General features: G+C 50.3%; 2 protein-coding genes across 2 annotated transcripts in view; one reads left to right on the top strand and one right to left on the bottom strand.

Moving 5' to 3' along the window:
- ZNF454 (zinc finger protein 454) overlaps positions 1–10,421 on the top strand; it is a 47,804-nt gene extending 37,383 nt beyond the window's left edge. The window contains exon 7 of the mRNA XM_070460998.1: positions 10,206–10,421. Coding sequence (XP_070317099.1) covers positions 10,206–10,250 — 45 coding nt within the window. The 3' untranslated portion in view covers positions 10,251–10,421. The remainder of the gene's footprint in view (positions 1–10,205) is intronic.
- GRM6 (glutamate metabotropic receptor 6) lies at positions 123–14,085 on the bottom strand. The gene is made up of 10 exons (XM_020876100.2): positions 13,475–14,085; positions 12,201–12,417; positions 11,831–11,966; positions 11,062–11,216; positions 9,837–9,977; positions 9,531–9,731; positions 7,381–7,526; positions 6,670–7,293; positions 3,813–4,124; positions 123–3,081 (listed from the first exon to the last, which is right to left on the bottom strand). Exons 1-10 carry the CDS (start codon positions 13,952–13,954, stop codon positions 2,878–2,880), a joined length of 2,616 nt encoding a protein of 871 aa, XP_020731759.2. The 5' UTR covers positions 13,955–14,085; the 3' UTR covers positions 123–2,877.
- Between the last annotated feature and the right edge of the window lie 3,937 nt (positions 14,086–18,022).

Here is an 18,022-nt window from a genome sequence, read left to right as displayed (position 1 = left end):
TTATTCCATTTTAGAGGGAATTTTGCAAATCAATAACTATATACAAAAGCAACAGAAAACCCAAATCAAACTTTTGGGAAAAGTTACATTTATTTAATAAGAGATTACTGAGTAAAGTGAGAGACAATGAATGTAATGAATTTGAGAGAATTTTCCAAAGATCACAAAATGTAATAAATGTGACAAAGTTGTAGTGAATGTGTCCCCAAGAAAATCACACTATGAAAATGCATAAGAATATAAATAATATAAAAAAATCTCTCCTGGGGGAGATTACAAAGGGCATAATGAAAGTTTTTTTAATTATGAATTTGTTCATTATCTTGATTATTGTGATGATTTCACAAATAGTTACATATGCTAAGACATATTAAATTGAACCTTCTACTTGCAGTTTATTGTATGTCAATTATATCTCAATAAAGCAGTTTTGTTGGGGTTAAAAAAACATTTAAAAAATCCCTCCTGTAGAAATCTCAACACACTGGACATACTGAGTAAAAGCTTGTATCAAAATGTAATCTTATTCTGCTTTAGGGAACTCATACTGCAGAAAATACTGTGATTGTAAGGTGGAAAAGCCACCAATCAGAACCCCAATTTTCACTGGAACATATGATCCACACAGAGGAGAAATCACTCAAAGTCCATAAATCTGAGAAAGCCTATAAGTATAGCCCAGCTGTTATTCAACAGAGAAGGGAACACATAGGCAGAATGCCTTATAAATTCCACAAATTTTGGAGAAAAAACTTTTTTTCAGGGGTTCAAATTGATTGGATATTGGAGAAGGCAAACTATGTGTGCAAATAACATGGAAAAACCTGCAGGGATCTGTCAACTCCCACTGAACAGCGAAGAAATGATCCAAGGGGAGATCTTATGTATGCACCGAATGTGGAAAAGCCCTCTTCCAGGAGTCAGACCTTTGTACACATGAGAGAATTCAGAAAGGAGAGAAGTCTCAAAAACATACTAATTGTGTCAATGCCTTTGGCCATAGAGGATGCCCCCACTGCACACAAAACGGTGCATGCCTCTTCTGTGAGTGGACTGAATGTGAGGAGGCCAGAGGACAGAACTCACTGCGCCTCAGAAAGTCCACATCAGAGAGACCAGTCTGAGTCAAACTGGGGGTGGTTAAAGTCTTCAGCAGGAAGCCAGGACGCTAAGTCAGAAACGTCATGTGGCAGGGTTGTGGGCGGGTGAACAAATCCTCTAGATGTGGAAAAGCTTTTACTAAGAAATAATTCAAATTCTAAGTCATAGAGTTCAGAGTGGGGAAAACCACAAAAATGTAAAAACTGTGGAAAGGTTTTCAACTAGAAGTCAAGACTCACTGCATAACAGAGAATTTATACTGAGAGAAAGAGCCAGAAAACAATAAATACAGGAAAACCTTCATTTGGAGACGAGAGCTCATTGTCCTCTAAAAGTTAATATAGGAGAAAAATCGTATTAAAGCACTAATGTGGAAAAGCCATCAGCAAGAAAATACACCTCATTGTACATCAGAAAAGCCACACAGGAGAGAAGCTGTATGAAAGAATGAATTTTGGTAAGCACCCAGCAATATATGAAATGTCATAATTCACACTGCAGAGAATTCCTAGGAATGCAACAAATGTGGGAAAGGAGAATCTATACACCAAAAATGTTATTCTGAGGAGAAGCCCTTTTAAAGAACGCAGAAACAACCTGGTCCCAAGGTCAAAACGGATTATGCAGAGATTCTGTCTAAGGAAGAGTCTCTACTGGATGAAGTACAGTTGAATCTTCAAAATCAGTTCCAGACATTAGCCACTAGAGAATTCATACTGATAAATAAAAAGAGTCAATTTAAAAAATTCAAATTCTACCCCAGGGAAATAAAATTCCATAACTTAAACCAAACCTTTTGTTAAAAATAGATTACTGAAAAATGCATTTGACGTCCAAGCGTTTTCCTTCCCATGCCTCATGCATGCCTTTCAAAGGCGATCTCCCAGTAAATATTGAGAGAGAACAGTTTGGATATTCATCCCAAGTTATCCACTTGGAATGAATCTTCACCATGGACACAACTCTGTCTGTAACTGGTCCCAACCTAGAACTTGAGAACAGGCATCAAAGGAGGGCAAATGCCACATTGATAGTTTATTCTCACACCACTGCCACCACACGTGCATCTCATTTTCTTAAAGTTCAGGGTTCATTTAAGCAAATACACATGGGAGGGGGAAGAAAAATAAGCTGTTCTCTAAGCATGACATCCCCCAGATCCTAGGAGAAAAGAGGTCAAGGAAATGACTCTGACACAAATAACCTCACAGGGGCAGCCCAGTTCCCTCTGTCCTGTGCAGGCCTATCTTCTCCTACAGGGCTCTCACGCAAGGCTCAATCCCTCTGTACCAGCAAAATATTTACCCAAGCCCACGCTACACAGTCCAAAATACAGAGCCACAGAGCTCCTGTGGAAACTGCTCCTCTCCGGCTCCAACCCTGTATTTCATCCTATGAGTCTATGTTCTCACAGGCTGCTCAATCCCTAGATTCTGGAGGTTGATCAAGGTGGAGGAAATCCACTCACCCTGGGCCAAGCCCAAGGCTTCACCATGATCTCTGACTTCAAAGCAGTGAATATAAGTTTAATCCCTCTCCAGAAGAGGATTCTCTCGGTGCCTGTTCTTGGCGAGAAGGAAGCATGAAGCCAAGACCCACAGAGGAATGGGGCTGAAATGTGTCATGTGGGTCCAGGCCAGTTCCATCCTACTAGGCTTGGCCTTAGTGGACTCCCCACCCTGACTGCTCGCTGTAGACCTGGGCTCTTCACAGCTTCCATCATGCAGCAAGGACACAAAAGTCGTAGAGGAGGGACGCAAGCATCCCATTCATCCTCTACTTGCCACTTGGGGCCTCTGTGTCCTCACCCTTGGGGGGAGCTGCCACCGTGGAGGTCGTCTTGAGGCTCCGCTTCCGCTTCTGCACGTTTTGCTCCGGGTGGAACAGGATGACGTAGGTCTTGGGTACATAGAGCATGCCGAGGGACACTGACGCGCTCAGGCTCAAGGACACAGTCAGCGTCGTGGTTTGGATGTAGATCTAAGCCACAGAGGAAAGGGCCAGGTGGACTCGGCCCAGTTCTCGCCCACCCTCCGCCCCCGCACAGCCTGGGACTGAGTCCATTTCAGTCAGCTGAATGGGAATGACCACATGGTAAAGCAGAGCGGTGTAAACAAAGGCCCCCTTGGCAGGAAGAATCGGCTGTAACAGTGTGGCTCTGGTGTGGGCAGCAAGAAGGGAAAACAGCACACGACTGAGTGGGCAAGTGACCAAGGGAAGCAAGAGGTTTATTCACAGACAGCCACATCTAGGGCAACAGTCCATATGCCTAAAAAGGGCTAGAGCGAGTTAGCAAATGAATGAACATGTTCTCAAATATACAAATGAATGGATTAACACAACCTGCACAAAGGAACAAGTGGGCAAACAAAGGGATCATGAGGTGAATAAACGAGAGTTCCACCGAGCATATGAATAAATGAATGCATGGTGGTCAAACAAATGAAAAGATGGATTGGCAGAGATAAATGTATGAAAAGGTAACTTAATAAAAAAAGTTAATTGGTGGGTAGAAGCATGGATGAATAAATGAATGAATGAACAAAGGGAAAGGGAAGGAGAGAACAACCAGAGGGAAACTAGAAAGACAAATGAGTACATGAATGAATCAGCCAACCAATCAATCAATCATTCTTATGGGCCCAGCACTTAGAACAGCTGAGCACCTCCATGGACAAGCAGGAAACAAATGAGGTCGGGACCCAGATTACCTTTTCAGCTGATTGTGCGGTGCCAAAGAAGATTGGCACAAAAGCCAGCCAGATGATACAGGTGGTGTACATGGTGAAGCCAATGGGCTTGGCCTCATTGAAGGTCTCGGGCACGCCACGGGCCTTGATGGCATACACTGTGCATGTGACCATGAGCAAGAGGCTGTAGCCCAGGCAACCGATGAGGGACAGATCCGACATGTCGCACTTGAGCACGCCTCTGGCCTGTTCTGGGTCCACCGTCCGCTGCTCTTCATAGTCGATCACACTGTGCGGGGGCTGGGCCCCCAGCCAGGCCAACACTCCGACCACCTGCAGGAGGCAGCATGGTTATCAAGGACACACCCAGACTCACCCTCGACTGAGATCTCTGGCAGGGTAGGGTCGCTTCAAGGCTCCTGGCCTGTTGAATGGAATGCTCGGGACAGGCCACCACGAGGGCAGGGTTTTCCAGGAGGGCGCTGCCTGGGCAAAGGCCGGTGACACAGGCAGGTGGGGAGAAGCTGCAGTGGAAGTCTGTACTGGGAACATCAGGGTTGACTGAATAAGGGGGCCTTGATGTCCTCTTCCTGTATTTCAACCATTATCGGTGCCATTTACTGAGCTACACAGGGTGGCAGAGGATGAGATGGTTAGATAGCATCTCTGACTCAATGGACATGAACTTTCAAGCTCCAGGAGATAGTGGAAGACAGGGAAGCCTGGCGTGCTGCAGTCCATGGGGTCACAAAGAGTCAGACACGACTTAGTGACTGAACAACAGCAAACAAGGGAAAGTGACTGCAGGCAGAGGCTCTGGAACTGTGACCCTGAGCATACCTCCTCCATCTACCAAATAGGAACCCTCATAATCTGTTGGTGGATGTGATGCAGCTTAGGGGAGGAGTCAGTACATGTCCCATTAATTTAGCACAAGGCCCAGCAGAGATGCTCCTCTCCATGGAGGCAGTATTGTGTGTTCTGCAGACATGAAAACGCTAGCTGGATCCAATCTAACCATATGGGACACCTCATTCCTGAGGACCCCCTTCCTTCTCCAGATCCAAAGAACTGTTGAGCAAGACATCATGAAATCACACGGGAATGCATAGTGATACTCAAAACAGAGAGGTACTGGATGGAGAGTAGTACGAACATAAGCTTATGCTGGGCGGCCAGGGAGGTCAGGGCCTAGCAAGGAGAAGACGGAGAATGAATTCCTTCACAGGGAGGGGAGACATGACCTTGAGGCAAGGGAAGCTGGGCAGTAGGAACTAAAACACCTGCATAAAGGTGGGACCTGGGAAAAGCTGTCCTATACGTTTGTGCAGGCCAGTCACTGAATAAGAATGCTTGGTTTGGGAGGAATGATGCTGAATCCTAGCCAACACTTCAGTGCAATGCTGTGCATCTGGAGTAGGGCTATGTGATCCTGGAGGAAAGGAAGTTTTTAAAGGAATTTGTACATCCAGAAGGAGCACCTTTTTGTGATTCTTCCAAAAGCAGAAGCTCCATGAACAAGGGACTAATAAAATAAAGCTCCACCCACTGTCTAGGAAGGAAGCATGGAGGCTCCTCTTATAACTCCTCTAAATGGGGGAGAAAGTTGCCCATGAGAAATGAAAACTCAAGGCCTATGATACATGGGCAGAGAAACCAAAATGCACCTCACTGGGTTTGCAGCCTGAGTAACTGACAGAAGAATTAGCATCCAGTACACATAACGAACTCCTATAAAATAACAGGAAGTGAGCAAAGCTCAGGAGCAGGTGCAGGCACATCACAGAAGACGAAGCTACCAAGGCCAGCTGCACTAGAAAGGAGAGACAAATTAAAACACTGAGACATCCTTTCACATCCGTTGTATTACTAAGTAACCTTGTGAAGGTGAAGGTGTGAACCTCTGAAAAGATTTGGGATTTCTAGAAAGGGAGGTATAAAGCAGGGAGTCCATAGGTAAGCCGGAGGAGAGCACTGAATGTAGTCTAAGCACCTCTGTCCTGGGGTGAGGGGTGCCACGGGAGTTTCAGGCAGGAAGCAGTGAGGTGCCTTCAGAGGATGGGTGGGGCACTGAAATGCTGACCCTGATGAAGGACACTCAAACCCGTCTATATGCTGGAAGAGGGCAGCACCTTCCAGCTGTGGACAGTTGCATGGACTGAGGCCCAAGGGTAGGAAAGATGCAGAGCTAGGTAGGAAGAAGAGCTCTCCTGGAGTGGAGAAAGAACTGTGTCCAAATGACTTGAGCCCCCCACTTGGCCCTGTGAACTGGGCTGGCTCTGAAATGTCACACACACACCTGTCTCCTAGTACCCTTTACATAACATGGGAGCCATCTCCAACGTTCTATTACCATCTCAGAGGACACCCAGAAGGAATTCTGCTTTTGCTGTACATATAGCATGAAATGCTGGCTATTTATGGAACTGGATGCTTCATTCCACAGTAATATCATCAGACCCTATGCCTCTCATCCAGGTTACCCAGTGACTGACTGGGCAGCAGGAACTCCCCTTATGGAAACAGATTCTCTGCTTGGGGGAAATTCATCAGGGATCTCTTTGCCTTGGGAGCCAAACTATGGAACAACATGTTCAGCTTATGAAAATTATTTCACTGTTTCACAGAAGAATCACTGGACGCTTGCACTCCCCACCTTGCTGATTCATTTTCCTCCAAGGATGAAGCAGGAGGAAACAGTTGCTCCTAAGTGAGTTCTACTCACAAAAACAGTAGCACCCTAGCACCTGGGACTTTTTTTTTTTAAACATAGAGACCAAAATAGAAGAGTGACTGATCTTTAAAGCGGAGGTCAGTGCCCGTACCCTCAGCCCCAATCCCATCTGTCAGCCCGTCAACTTGGAGCCCGCGGACTCACCTGCACGGAAGTGAGGCTGAAGGTGATGACGAGCTGCGAAGTGGGGCTGATGAAGGGCGGAGGCGTGACCGAGCGCTTCCCTTGCTCAAAGATGCGGTAGATGCGGTTGGTCTTGGTGAGCAGGGCCGAGTAGCTGAGGGAGGTGCCGAGGCCGAGGAAGAGTCTGCGGGTGGCGCAGACCGCCGCTCCGGGCTCAGCCACCATGAGGAAGGTGATGGCATAGATGAGGAAGATGCCGGTAAGGAGGACGTAGCTGAGCTCACGGCCAGAGGCGCGGACGATGGGTGTGTTGTTGTGCCGCACGAAGGTGGCCACCACCGTGGTGGTGGCCATGATGCCCAGCACGGCCAAGAGGAGAGGCGGGGCCGCCCAGGGCGAGGACCAGGAGAGGCGGACCACCGGCGTGGGGCGGCAGCCCGTGTGGTTGCGCGTGGGCCTCATGTGCCCCGGGCAGGCCTCGCAAGTGAACTCGTCCACCTGGAAGCGGTACCCGTCGCAGGCCTCGCAGTGCCAACAGCAGGGGACGCCCTTCACCATCTTTTTCCGCTCCCCCGGCCCACAGGGGAGGCTGCACTGAGACTCGGGCACCTCTCGGGCGTCTCCTGACCACTGCAGGGCTTCCACCTGGGACAGGACACCGCGGCCTGTGACTCCGCCTCCAGGAAGGTGGGCCCGCCTCCCTGCGCCCAGAGCTCAGCCTGTGCCACTTACATCCAGCCTGAGGGTCTCCGCCCACTGGCCCACCGCCTGGTAGCTGCCACTGCCTGCACTGCCATTGGTCGCCTGGTACTGGAAGATGTCATATCGCCCAGGTGCGTCCCCATTCTCATTGAACATCACAGGGGTTCCCGCGCTGCCTGAAAGGAGAGCCTGTCATCCTCGCTGGTTCTCTAGCCCATCGAAGGCCAGGACAAAGGAGGAGCTTAGCTAGCAGGTGAAAAGGTGCTCAGTATCACCTATCATCAGGGAAACTGCAATCAAAACCCCAGTGAGATTCCTCCTCACACCCATTTAGGATGGCCACTAAATGTCGAAACAATAGAAAGTAAGTGTTGGCAAGTGTGGAGACACTGAAACCCTATACTCCACTGATGGGAATGTAAAGTGATGCACTCACTATGGAAAACAGTATGGTGGTTCCTCAAGAAATTAAACGGAATTACCACATGATCCAGCAATTCCAATTCTAGGTATATACCCAAGAAAACTGAAAGCAGGGACTTGAAGAGATGTTTGTACACTTCTTTGTTCACAGTAGCATTGTTCACAGTAGCAAAAACATGGAAGAAATGCAAGTGTCCATTGACAGATGAATGGATAAGCAAATTGTGGTCTATACATACAATGGAATATTATTCAGCCTTAAGAAGGAAGGAAATTCTGACATGTTCTACAACATGGGTGAACCTTAAGAACATTATGGTAAGTGAAATAAGCCAGTCACAAAAGGACAAACACTGTGATTCCACTCATCTGAGTGGTCAAATTTGGACCACTTAGAGTGGTCAAATTAATATTGACAAAAGGTAGAATGGTGGTTGCCAGGGGCTGGGGGAGAGGGAAATGAGGTGTTAATGTTTAATGGATGCGGAGTTTCGGTTTTGCACAATGAAAAGTTCTAGAGACAGATTGCACAAGTGACATCATTAAGCTGTACATTTAAAACTGGTTAAGACAATAAATCTTACTCTATGTGTCCATGTGTGCTAAGTCGCTTCAGTCATGTCTGACTCTTTGTGACCCTATATACTCTAGCCCGCCAGGCTCCTCTGTCCATGGGATTTCCCAGGCAAGAATACTGGAGTGGGTTGCCATGCCCTCCTCCAGGGGATCTTCCTGACCCAGGGATCCAACCCACATCTCTCTCCTCTCCTGCACTGGTAGGCAGGTTCTTTACCACTAGTGTCACCTGGGAAGCCAACTCTTTGTGTATGTTACTACAATTAAAAAGAAATAAGAAAGCTTAGGTATCTAGGTAAGAAGAAGAATTCAGACTTAGAAAGGTACTGATTTGAACAATAAGCCTTATTTCTTTTAGAAGCTTGTTCTACTACCTTGCAGAGCTAATCTGGAGTGATATTATGTCATGCCTCTTTTATTTTATTTGTTTATTTATTTAGCCTCACAGCATGTGGGATCTTAGTTTCCCAATCAGGGGTCAAACCCATGGCCCCTGCAGTGAAAGCGCAGAGTCTTAACCACTGGACTACCAGGGAAGACTTAAATCATGCTCTTTAACAGGGAGCTTAGCAGAGAGAAGATGCTCAACACTTGGTGGAAGAACAGTTTTTAATTTTCTAAAGGGTAGTAATTGAACACGGTGTGAAGCTCTCCCCACAAACCATAAGCACAGCTGAGTCTATCTGGGCCTTTTCAAAAACCCTTATTCTGAGCCCTGACCATGTATCAGGCCCTCCACTGGTATCAGGGGACACGGATCCATACTTTGTGCTCAGGCGGCACAGGGCTTGACTGGGGAGGCATTTGGAAGCCCAAGATGTGGAGTGGGATGCCGGTCCACAGTGCGGGCAGTGCCCTGAGAGACCAGATGATTCCAAACTCTGCAGTGGGGCGAAGAGCTGTGTGTGACCCTCTGAGAGGTCTAGGCAAAAAGGGTCACAAGCAAGTTCTTCAGAACCTGGAATTTGCAGCCTGGGGCAGGGGGTGCCGAAGCCTGGGGAACAAGGAGTGTCAAAAACCGGTCCCCAGAACTTGGCTCAAGCCTCCAGCTCTCAGGCCCAGCTGCTCCCGCTGTCCCCTTCTGCTCTCCCATTCTTTCCATCCTGGGATGTCCCAGGTCCTGAGAACTCCAACCCAGCAGGCTTCCCCTCACTCACACAGGGGCTCTGCCTCCCACTCACCATTGAAGCGCACGGCTCGAATATACTGCAGCAGTGTCCGACCATCAGTGGGCTCCATTGCTGGGCACAGGCCTGTGTGCCCGGGGCAGAGAGCCTGGTGCATGCTGTGGAGGGCGTGGGCAATGGCGTACACAGCATCAATCACAAACTGCACCTTCCCTTCCTGCTCGTAGGCAGAGTCCCGGCCGATGCGTTCCTCACCTGTCCTAGGGATGCCCAGAGGAAGTGTGCCTGGCCCCCAGGTGCCCAACCTGGCTTCCCACCTCTCCCTCTCCACCCTCAACACCCACCCTGGGCAGCTCTCACCTGTGCATTTGCGGGTGGAATCATCAGACTGGGTACCTGAGCTAGTCAGTTTGCAGTTAAAATTCTCTTCCCAGAACTCAGCAAACCAGATGTTTCGGCGGTTGTTCTCCAGGGATCGAGTCATGAAGTACTGGTCAAATCCTGAGAAAGAGGGAAGGAGGAAGGAGGGGAGGCACCCATATGAGCCAGCCACAGCTTACCACTTGTGTCCCTTCACCACTTGCTGACTTTACAGATGGGGATGCCCATGTGATCAATTTCTGGCCTGGCTGATGAGTTCAAAGTCATCTAGGGACTCTGCAGTAAATTTGCAAACTCAGAGCCTCACCACATAAAAGAATTTTTTTCTGCCTTGTCTTTCCTGGTTAGGATGCCTCTGTGAAGATGGGTGGAGCTTCGGCAGCCACTTTGTGAATAAGACATCACAATCAAGAAGTCATATAGCAACTCCAGAGGATGGTGGAACAGAAGGGAGGACAGAGCTCAAGATTCTGAGAACATCGTTGACTCATTGCCCCAAACATGAAGTTTCCCCTACTTTGAGACCTCTTGTCTTGTGATGGAATACATTTACTGCTAAAACTACTCTCAGTCTAGTTCGTTGCCTACAACTGAATGCATTCTAAGGGAAAGGAAGAGTGTCAGGCTGTGTGCACCTCCAAGAGGCTGGGAGCCCCTGGAAGTCAGGGCTCAGTATTGACAAGGATCTGCACTTCATAAAATAGCCCTGAAGTACCTCATCAAGATGCCTTTAGTTTAGCCTTTGGGGAAATGAGCAATCCTAGTGTAATGTGACCATCTTTTTTGCGTTCTTCCAGATATTCACAGGTGGGATGGTGAGGAGGGGTGGAGAGGCAGGCCTCATTAATTGATCAGTAGGACAGTAAGTCCCACATCCTTGTTTTCTCTCCCTCTCACACTCATCTTCAAATTAGAGTGCCTTTGGCAGAACCCAAATGTAGGCACTGATTAAAACAAAACAAAACTAACAAACAAAACTTAACAATTATTCACCGTGTACAGTGGTGTGTGCATTTCCTCATTTGCCAATTCATTTCAAACACTGTTTGGAGGGATGTGTTCACAGAATCTCAGGAATCTAGAATTCCCAGAAGGGACCCTGGGTCATGGTGCAATTTTATAGAAGGGGAAAATGAGCACCCCCAAGAGGGTGGGGAAGGATAGATATGGGTGGGAGATGCAGGGGAGGGCATCCCCCACTCACCATCAATGGAGGCCCTTTTGGGCAGGATGGTGATAGCTCCCACGGCCACATCCTCCAGGTTCAGGACGGGTGAGATCTTGGCTCCCCAGCTGTCTGAGCCAACCCACAGGAAGTGGCCAGTCAGGTTGGCCTGGCGTGCAGCCTCCAGAACCCTCCTGGTAAGAACAGGGAAGGGTGAGGATGCCCTGAAGTCCTCCTCCTGCTTAACCCTGGTCACTTCCCAGTCTTTGCTCGCCATCTATCCGATTCGGCACTGCTCAGCAAACCCTTGTTTATCAGGAAAAGCAGGATGTAGGCAGTTTAGGACCCCGGGTTTCTCAGGTAGTAAAAGGTCCAGCCAGGCTCTGACTCCAGGCCTGCCCTCACGTTCTGTGCGCTGCTTCATGCTGTCTTTAGGCAGCGCCTGCCTTCTCCTGCTGGGGTTCAGGCTGGGGGCCGTGCCTTCTGCTGATAACCTATTGCCCCGGGAATTGTCCCCTGACAACTGTTACATGTGCCCACCAGTCTCTCCCCCACTGTTAATGATAGAAGTAGATATGTATTCTTATGTTTCTCTGGCTAAGCTTGGAGCATTTCTGGGGCCGGGTTCATTTCTGGGGCCACCAGACACATAGAGAACAGTAGAAAAGGTATGTGGTGGCAGGAAGGCAAGAGGGGAAGAAAGAGGGGAAGGGAGGATGTGCATGGCTGGGATACATGAGATGAGGCAGGAGGGTCTTCAAGAAAAGCTACAGAAGAACACGGTGCCTGAACACGCCCTCTGTCCCACCTGATGTCATCCTCATTGGCGAAGATGATGATGCCCCGGGCGTTCGGTGTCTCCATGAGCCTCTTGATCACTTTATTAAATTCTCCTGGTTTTGGTTCCCTGGGAATCTTGATGGACTGGGCAATACAGACCCCCCCTGGGTGTCGGAGATGCCAAAGTCAGTCCTTCACCCACCAAGGCCACCGCCACACATGACTGTGGCAGGAACTGAGTCTTCCAAAGGAAACAGTGCCTGCCCACAGGGTGCACCATCCAGGCTCCCCACTATAAACCCAGAGCCCCACCTCACAGCTTGCGCCCTGACTGACGGCCGCTCCATAGGCTCCTTCAGGCCTCAGACCACCCCCCTCTGCCCTGGGCCCAAGCTCACCAGCCTCTCGAGAGATCTGCACAAAAGCCTCAACCCCACTCTCGCCATAGTTGCCCTCAGAGGCCAGCGTGGACACGTAGTTCCATCCCAGTGCCCGCACTATGTCCACCATGGCCTGGGCCTGGTAGGAGTCAGGGGGCACCACGCGGGAGAAGAAGTCATAGCGTGTGGAGTCGCTGAGCTCCGGGGCCGTGGACGCGTAGCTGATCTGGGGGATCTAGAGTGAGGAAAGACACCGGGCTGTGGATGGAGGGTCGGTCACCCTAGGTAGGGAACGCAGTGAGGACCCAGGACCCAGGGATAGGGTGCTCGGGGCAAGTGGGAGCAGCCTCTCCACATGGAGAGGCTGGAACATGCGGACAAAGACCTGCATTTTGTGAATGGGACTAATGGAACATGGGATGCATGAGGGTCTAGGGGAGAAGGCATATAATTGCACAGGGTGTGTTGCCGGCAAAAGGGAAGTAGGGGTTCACGTCCAATCTGCAGCTGCCAGGCACTGGCTGCAGCATTCACCTGGGTAAAGGGACATCTGTCAGCCCCAGAGGGAGACATGTTTCCCCAGTTCACACAAAGGGGTGATCTGCACAGGCGGGCATCAGCCCCAGGAGGGGCTGAGCAGGCAGGAGAGCAGGGAGGGGCCGTTTGACTGAAGGTGGTGTCTGGTCTGATGGAGGGGCCTGTTTGGAACCGGGTTTATCCGAGTGCATTAGAGTGATTAATCATGGGGATGATGGCTGAGCTGATTCAGGAGGAAGGATGGGGCAGGAAGTGTGAAAGGAGACTGGAGAATGGTAGTGGGAGAGGCTGGCAGAGCAGAGGGGCGAATCCCTCATGTTAAAGGAAGACACAAGCAAACGACAACAAAGCCAACACAGACGCGAAAGGCAGCAAGTGGGAGCTGGTGTGAAGGTCCGAGAGGCGGAGGTTCTAGAAGCAGCAGGTTGGAACTGGTCCAGGGGAGACAGGGAGAGTTACGGAAAGGGGAGGGAAGAGCGAGAAGGAAAAGGGGAAAGGGAGAAGAGAGAGAACGAGGGAAAATCAGAGAAAAGGAGGCAGAGGAAGGCCCATGGGCTACAGTGCAATTAATGGACGCCGTAGTTATCCCGGCACTCTAGACACTTTCATCCTCAGAACAACTTTCCCAGACAGGCTTGCGTCTGGCCCAGGGAACAGGGCTTCTTGGCTAACTAGAGTGATTCTCGAAAGGAGACTAGACCTCAGGCACCCCTAAGGCAAAGACAAGGGAGAGACGCTGCGCCCCGGGCTCTCACCGCGAACAGGCGCAGCACGTTGGCGACCATGATGGAGACAGAGCTGGCCGAGGCGCCCACGACAGCCACCACGCGCTCCGGGGGCGCGGTGCGCAGCGGGGGGACCCCGCCGGGGCAGCGCACGGCAGCCTCTTCGCCGTCGCGGCCGCGGATCAGCGCCTGCACGAAGCTCAGCGCCTGCTCCAGCGCGTACGTGTCCCGCGAGCAGGTGTCGAGCAGCCGGGCGCCCAGGCGCACCCCGGGCAGCAGCTCGGGGTCGGCGTTCACGCGGTCCAGGGCGTACAGCATGGCCTCGAGCCGGTGCACGCCCTGCTCCTTCTTCAGCTGCCCGCACGCCCTGCCCGCCGCGCCGCGAGCGTGCACCGGGAACAGTCCGCCCAGCGTGAGGCCGCCTGCCAGGCGCACCGAGCCCGCGGCGCCCACCACTCCCGCCTGCGCCAGCGCCAGCAGCAGCGGCAGCAGCTCCGGGACCCCGGCCATCGGCTGGGCGGCTGCAGGAGGAGGACGGGGCGGGGACGGGAACAGCCGGGAGCACACTCTGATCGTCGGGCAGAGGAAGGACCCGGGTCGGAGGGAAAGAAGAGGGAGCCCCACAATCCTTGGGGAGAGGGGAGGTGAGCAATATATAAATGTTGGCCGAGCCAGCTGGAAGAGAGGTGAGGCATCTCTTCAGCCAGCCTGCCCGGGACACCTGGCTTTCACCCCCTCTGAACCTCATCCCCCGGGTCCGCCCCGCCCGACCACTCTCTCCAGCGCTCCAGTCCTGCCGATCCCCAGCGCACACCCAGGCCCTCTCTGAAGCCACACTCACCTCCGCCAGCCGCTGTCGGTCCAGCGACAGACGCAGAGGGCCCTGAGAGAGAGAGGATTTAAGGATTCTAGGGAAGGGATGAAAGGCCGCCCCGAGGGCGGAGACCCATCCTGAGCAAGGCCGGTGCGCAGGACTGGCCCTCTCAACACCTGCTTTCCTTCCCTCTGCTACTCCTTGGGTCTGTTTCTTTCCCGTCTTTGGATGTGGGCTGACACACATGTTTCTCCGGCTGCTGGCCTCTATTTCTGGCTTTCTCTACCGGCCCCTCTCCCTCCTCTCTTCTGTCTCCTCCTGTCTCTGTCGATGTCTCTTTCTCTCATTGTCTCTCTCTGTCTTTTTCCATTATTCCTCCTCTCTTTCCTGGTCACCTGTGTCTTGGCTCAGGCTGCCTCAGGTACTTCCCAACTTTCTCCTTGCAAAACCCTGTAGTAAACCGATGACTGGAGTGAGAAGGGGACACAGGTTGAGCAAAGAGGGGTGCACCTGAACAGGAAGACAGTGAACAGGGCTGAGCCAGGAGGAGGCAAGAACAAGCAGACCTCTAATGGTAGCGAGGTCTCTGCTTATCACACACACACACACACATATACAACACAGACAGTCCTGCAAAGCAGAAACTTCTACCATCAGACCCTTTTTGCAGACAGGGAAATAGACCCCTCAAGGAGTCAAATGACTCAGTCAAGGCCACACAGTTGCCATGTGTTAGCATCAGGATTGGTACCCAGGTTGGTGTGAAACGACCAGCCTTCACTGCCTTTGATGGAGGGAGGAGACAGGGCAGATTTGCTGTGCCGTTCCCACCCCCCTCTCTTATATATGAAGGTAGAATCCTAAGGAGTTACTCTCTTGGTGGTTCATAAAGCCTTCTTGGCTCTGGGGTCTGAAGCAGTGACATACCATGTGAGGGTCTTTGTATCTGAATTTCCTCATCTCATGTTTTGGGCCAAGCTGATGGGGATTGGCCAAAAATACTTCTACCACCATCCCCAACTGAGGCCCTGGATTTGCCTTTATGACACTAGTGCATCCTGGAGACAGGTGGTGAGCTCCCAGCCCTAGGGATTAGCAAGTTCTAAGGGGGGGTGGGGAGAGGGACTGAGCTAAGGCGGGCTGAGCTGGTTTGGGCTCCATTAGAGGGTGGATTAGTGCAGCCGTGGGGATTTGGGTAAAGCTGTCAGAGGAGCAAGCAAAAGCCATGTCATTCTTCTCTTTTCTCTCCCCACATAGAAGGGCCCTGAATATCTCTGTTTTCAGAGGCATCCAGGCACCTGTGCCTGGCAGAGCTGGGAGGTCCAGCTTGATCTGTGGACCAAGGTTGGCAAGGATGGGGCACTTAGCTAGTGCTAGGCCCCAAGCTTGATGCTGCAAAAGTCTGTATGAACTGGGCATTTGAGGTGGTAGGGCGCTGCTGCTGGGCTCACACAATCCCTCAGAGCCCTCCCCTGCTCCGGACAAGTCAGGCAGGGCCACAGCTGACATCACAAAAGTCTTCTGACTCATAGGATGAAGGCACCCCATTGGTTCCTTGAGTGTAGGATGGACCAGCAACGAGCTGGGGCAATAGCCCTCACTGTGATGCATGAGGGAAGCGAGTGACTGACCAGGAAAGGGAGAGAAGTAGGTGGGTTCCAGGCCAGGGGAAGAAATGGCTCTGAAGAAATGGAAAGAGGGGCATCATAGGTGGGGCACCTGGGAGGAGGGATTAGCCATCCCTGCAAATGTGAGGACCAGGACCAGGACTGAGCAGGTCAGAGGAAGGTAGAAACCAAGGCTTTGACTTTGGACACAGGAAAGCCAAGAATTTCATTTGAGATTTAAGAGGATAGGTCAATCTCCTGGTTAGATTCAGTAAAGGGAGAAGTTTAATATACCACAGTTTTAAATTTTAATACCACAGTTTTAAAATTTCAGTTTAGTGTTTTGAATACCAGTGTCTAGACTTCATATAGTTCTCTTCTGGGACTTACAGGAAGTGTCCAGAGTAGTAATTAAATAGTTACAATGAGTGTTGAAAGCTTGCCTTTATTGTGTGATATCTGTGTGTGTGTGTGTGTGTGTATGTGTGTGTGTGTGTGTGTGTTGCTAGTGCTAAGTTGCTTCTTTCATGTCTGACTCTTTGTGATCATACGGACCACAGCCTGCCAGGCTCCTCTGTCCATGAGACTCTCCAGGCAAGCATACTGGAGAGGGTTGCCATTTCCTTCTCCAGGGATCCTTCCCCACCCAGGGATTGAACCTGGGCCTCTTACTCTCCTGCATTGGCAGTCAGGTTCTTTACCACTAGAACCACCTGGGAAGCCTCGTGACACTCTATGAAGTCCGTATTGTATCACCCCACGGTACAGATGTACACTTAGGAGCAGAGAGGTCGGGAGCTAACTTACTCAGGACTACACAGACACCAAGCAGTGGAGGTGGGGTAGTGAAGCCGAGTCAGGCTGAACTCTGAACTAGGCTATGCATTGTGCTACACAGATGAGTCAGTACATGTAGATATGCTGCTAACTGCTGCTACACAAGTGAGTCAGCACGTGTAGATACGCTGCTAACTGCTGCACAAGTGAGTCAGCACGTGTAGAGATGCTGCTAACTGCTACACAAGTGAGTCAGCACGTGTAGAGATGCTGCTAACTGCTACACAAGTGAGTCAGCACGTGTAGAGATGCTGCTAACTGCTACACAAGTGAGTCAGCACGTGTAGATATGCTGCTAACTGCTACACAAATGAGTCAGTACATGTAGATACGCTGCTAACTGCTACACAAGTGAGTCAGTACATGTAGATATGCTGCTAACTGCTACACAAGTGAGTCAGTACATGTAGATACGCTGCTAACTGCTACACAAGTGAGTCAGTACGTGTAGATACGCTGCTAACTGTTACACAAGTGAGTCAGTACGTGTAGATACGCTGCTAACTGTTACACAAGTGAGTCAGTACGTGTAGATACGCTGCTAACTGCTACACAAGTGAGTCAGCACATGTAGATATGCTGCTAACTGCTACACAAGTGAGTCAGTACATGTAGATACGCTGCTAACTGCTACACAAGTGAGTCAGTACATGTAGATATGCTGCTAACTGCTACACAGATGAGTCAGTACATGTAGATACGCTGCTAACTGCTACACAAGTGAGTCAGTACACGTAGATATGCTGCTAACTGCTACACAAGTGAGTCAGCACATGTAGATATGCTGCTAACTGCTACACAAGTGAGTCAGTACATGTAGATATGCTGCTAACTGCTACACAGATGAGTCAGTACATGTAGATATGCTGCTAACTGCTACACAAGTGAGTCAGTACATGTAGATATGCTGCTAACTGCTACACAGATGAGTCAGTACATGTAGATACGCTGCTAACTGTGCTACACAGATGAGTCAGTACATGTAGATATGCTGCTAACTGCTACACAAGTGAGTCAGTACATGTAGATACGCTGCTAACTGCTACACAAGTGAGTCAGTACATGTAGATATGCTGCTAACTGCTACACAGATGAGTCATGTACGTGTAGATCTTTCTAACTATACATTTGTGCCCCTACCCCATGACCCTGCTTGTAATGTAATGATGTAATCGTGAGAAAAGGGAAGAGAGTGTTACAGAAATTACCTTTTGTTTATTTTGAACATGTGGTTTTTTTGGTTCCTGGGGAATTCCAACTCTGGATTTCCTTTGGAAGCAAGAGTCTCTCACCACATTTGTTAAGTTCCTAGAGCTGCCA

The sequence above is a fragment of the Odocoileus virginianus genome, chromosome 3 (genome assembly GCF_023699985.2).
Source record: "Odocoileus virginianus isolate 20LAN1187 ecotype Illinois chromosome 3, Ovbor_1.2, whole genome shotgun sequence".
Taxonomy (NCBI): domain Eukaryota; kingdom Metazoa; phylum Chordata; class Mammalia; order Artiodactyla; family Cervidae; genus Odocoileus; species Odocoileus virginianus.
This window is presented reverse-complemented; position numbering and strand designations above follow the sequence as displayed.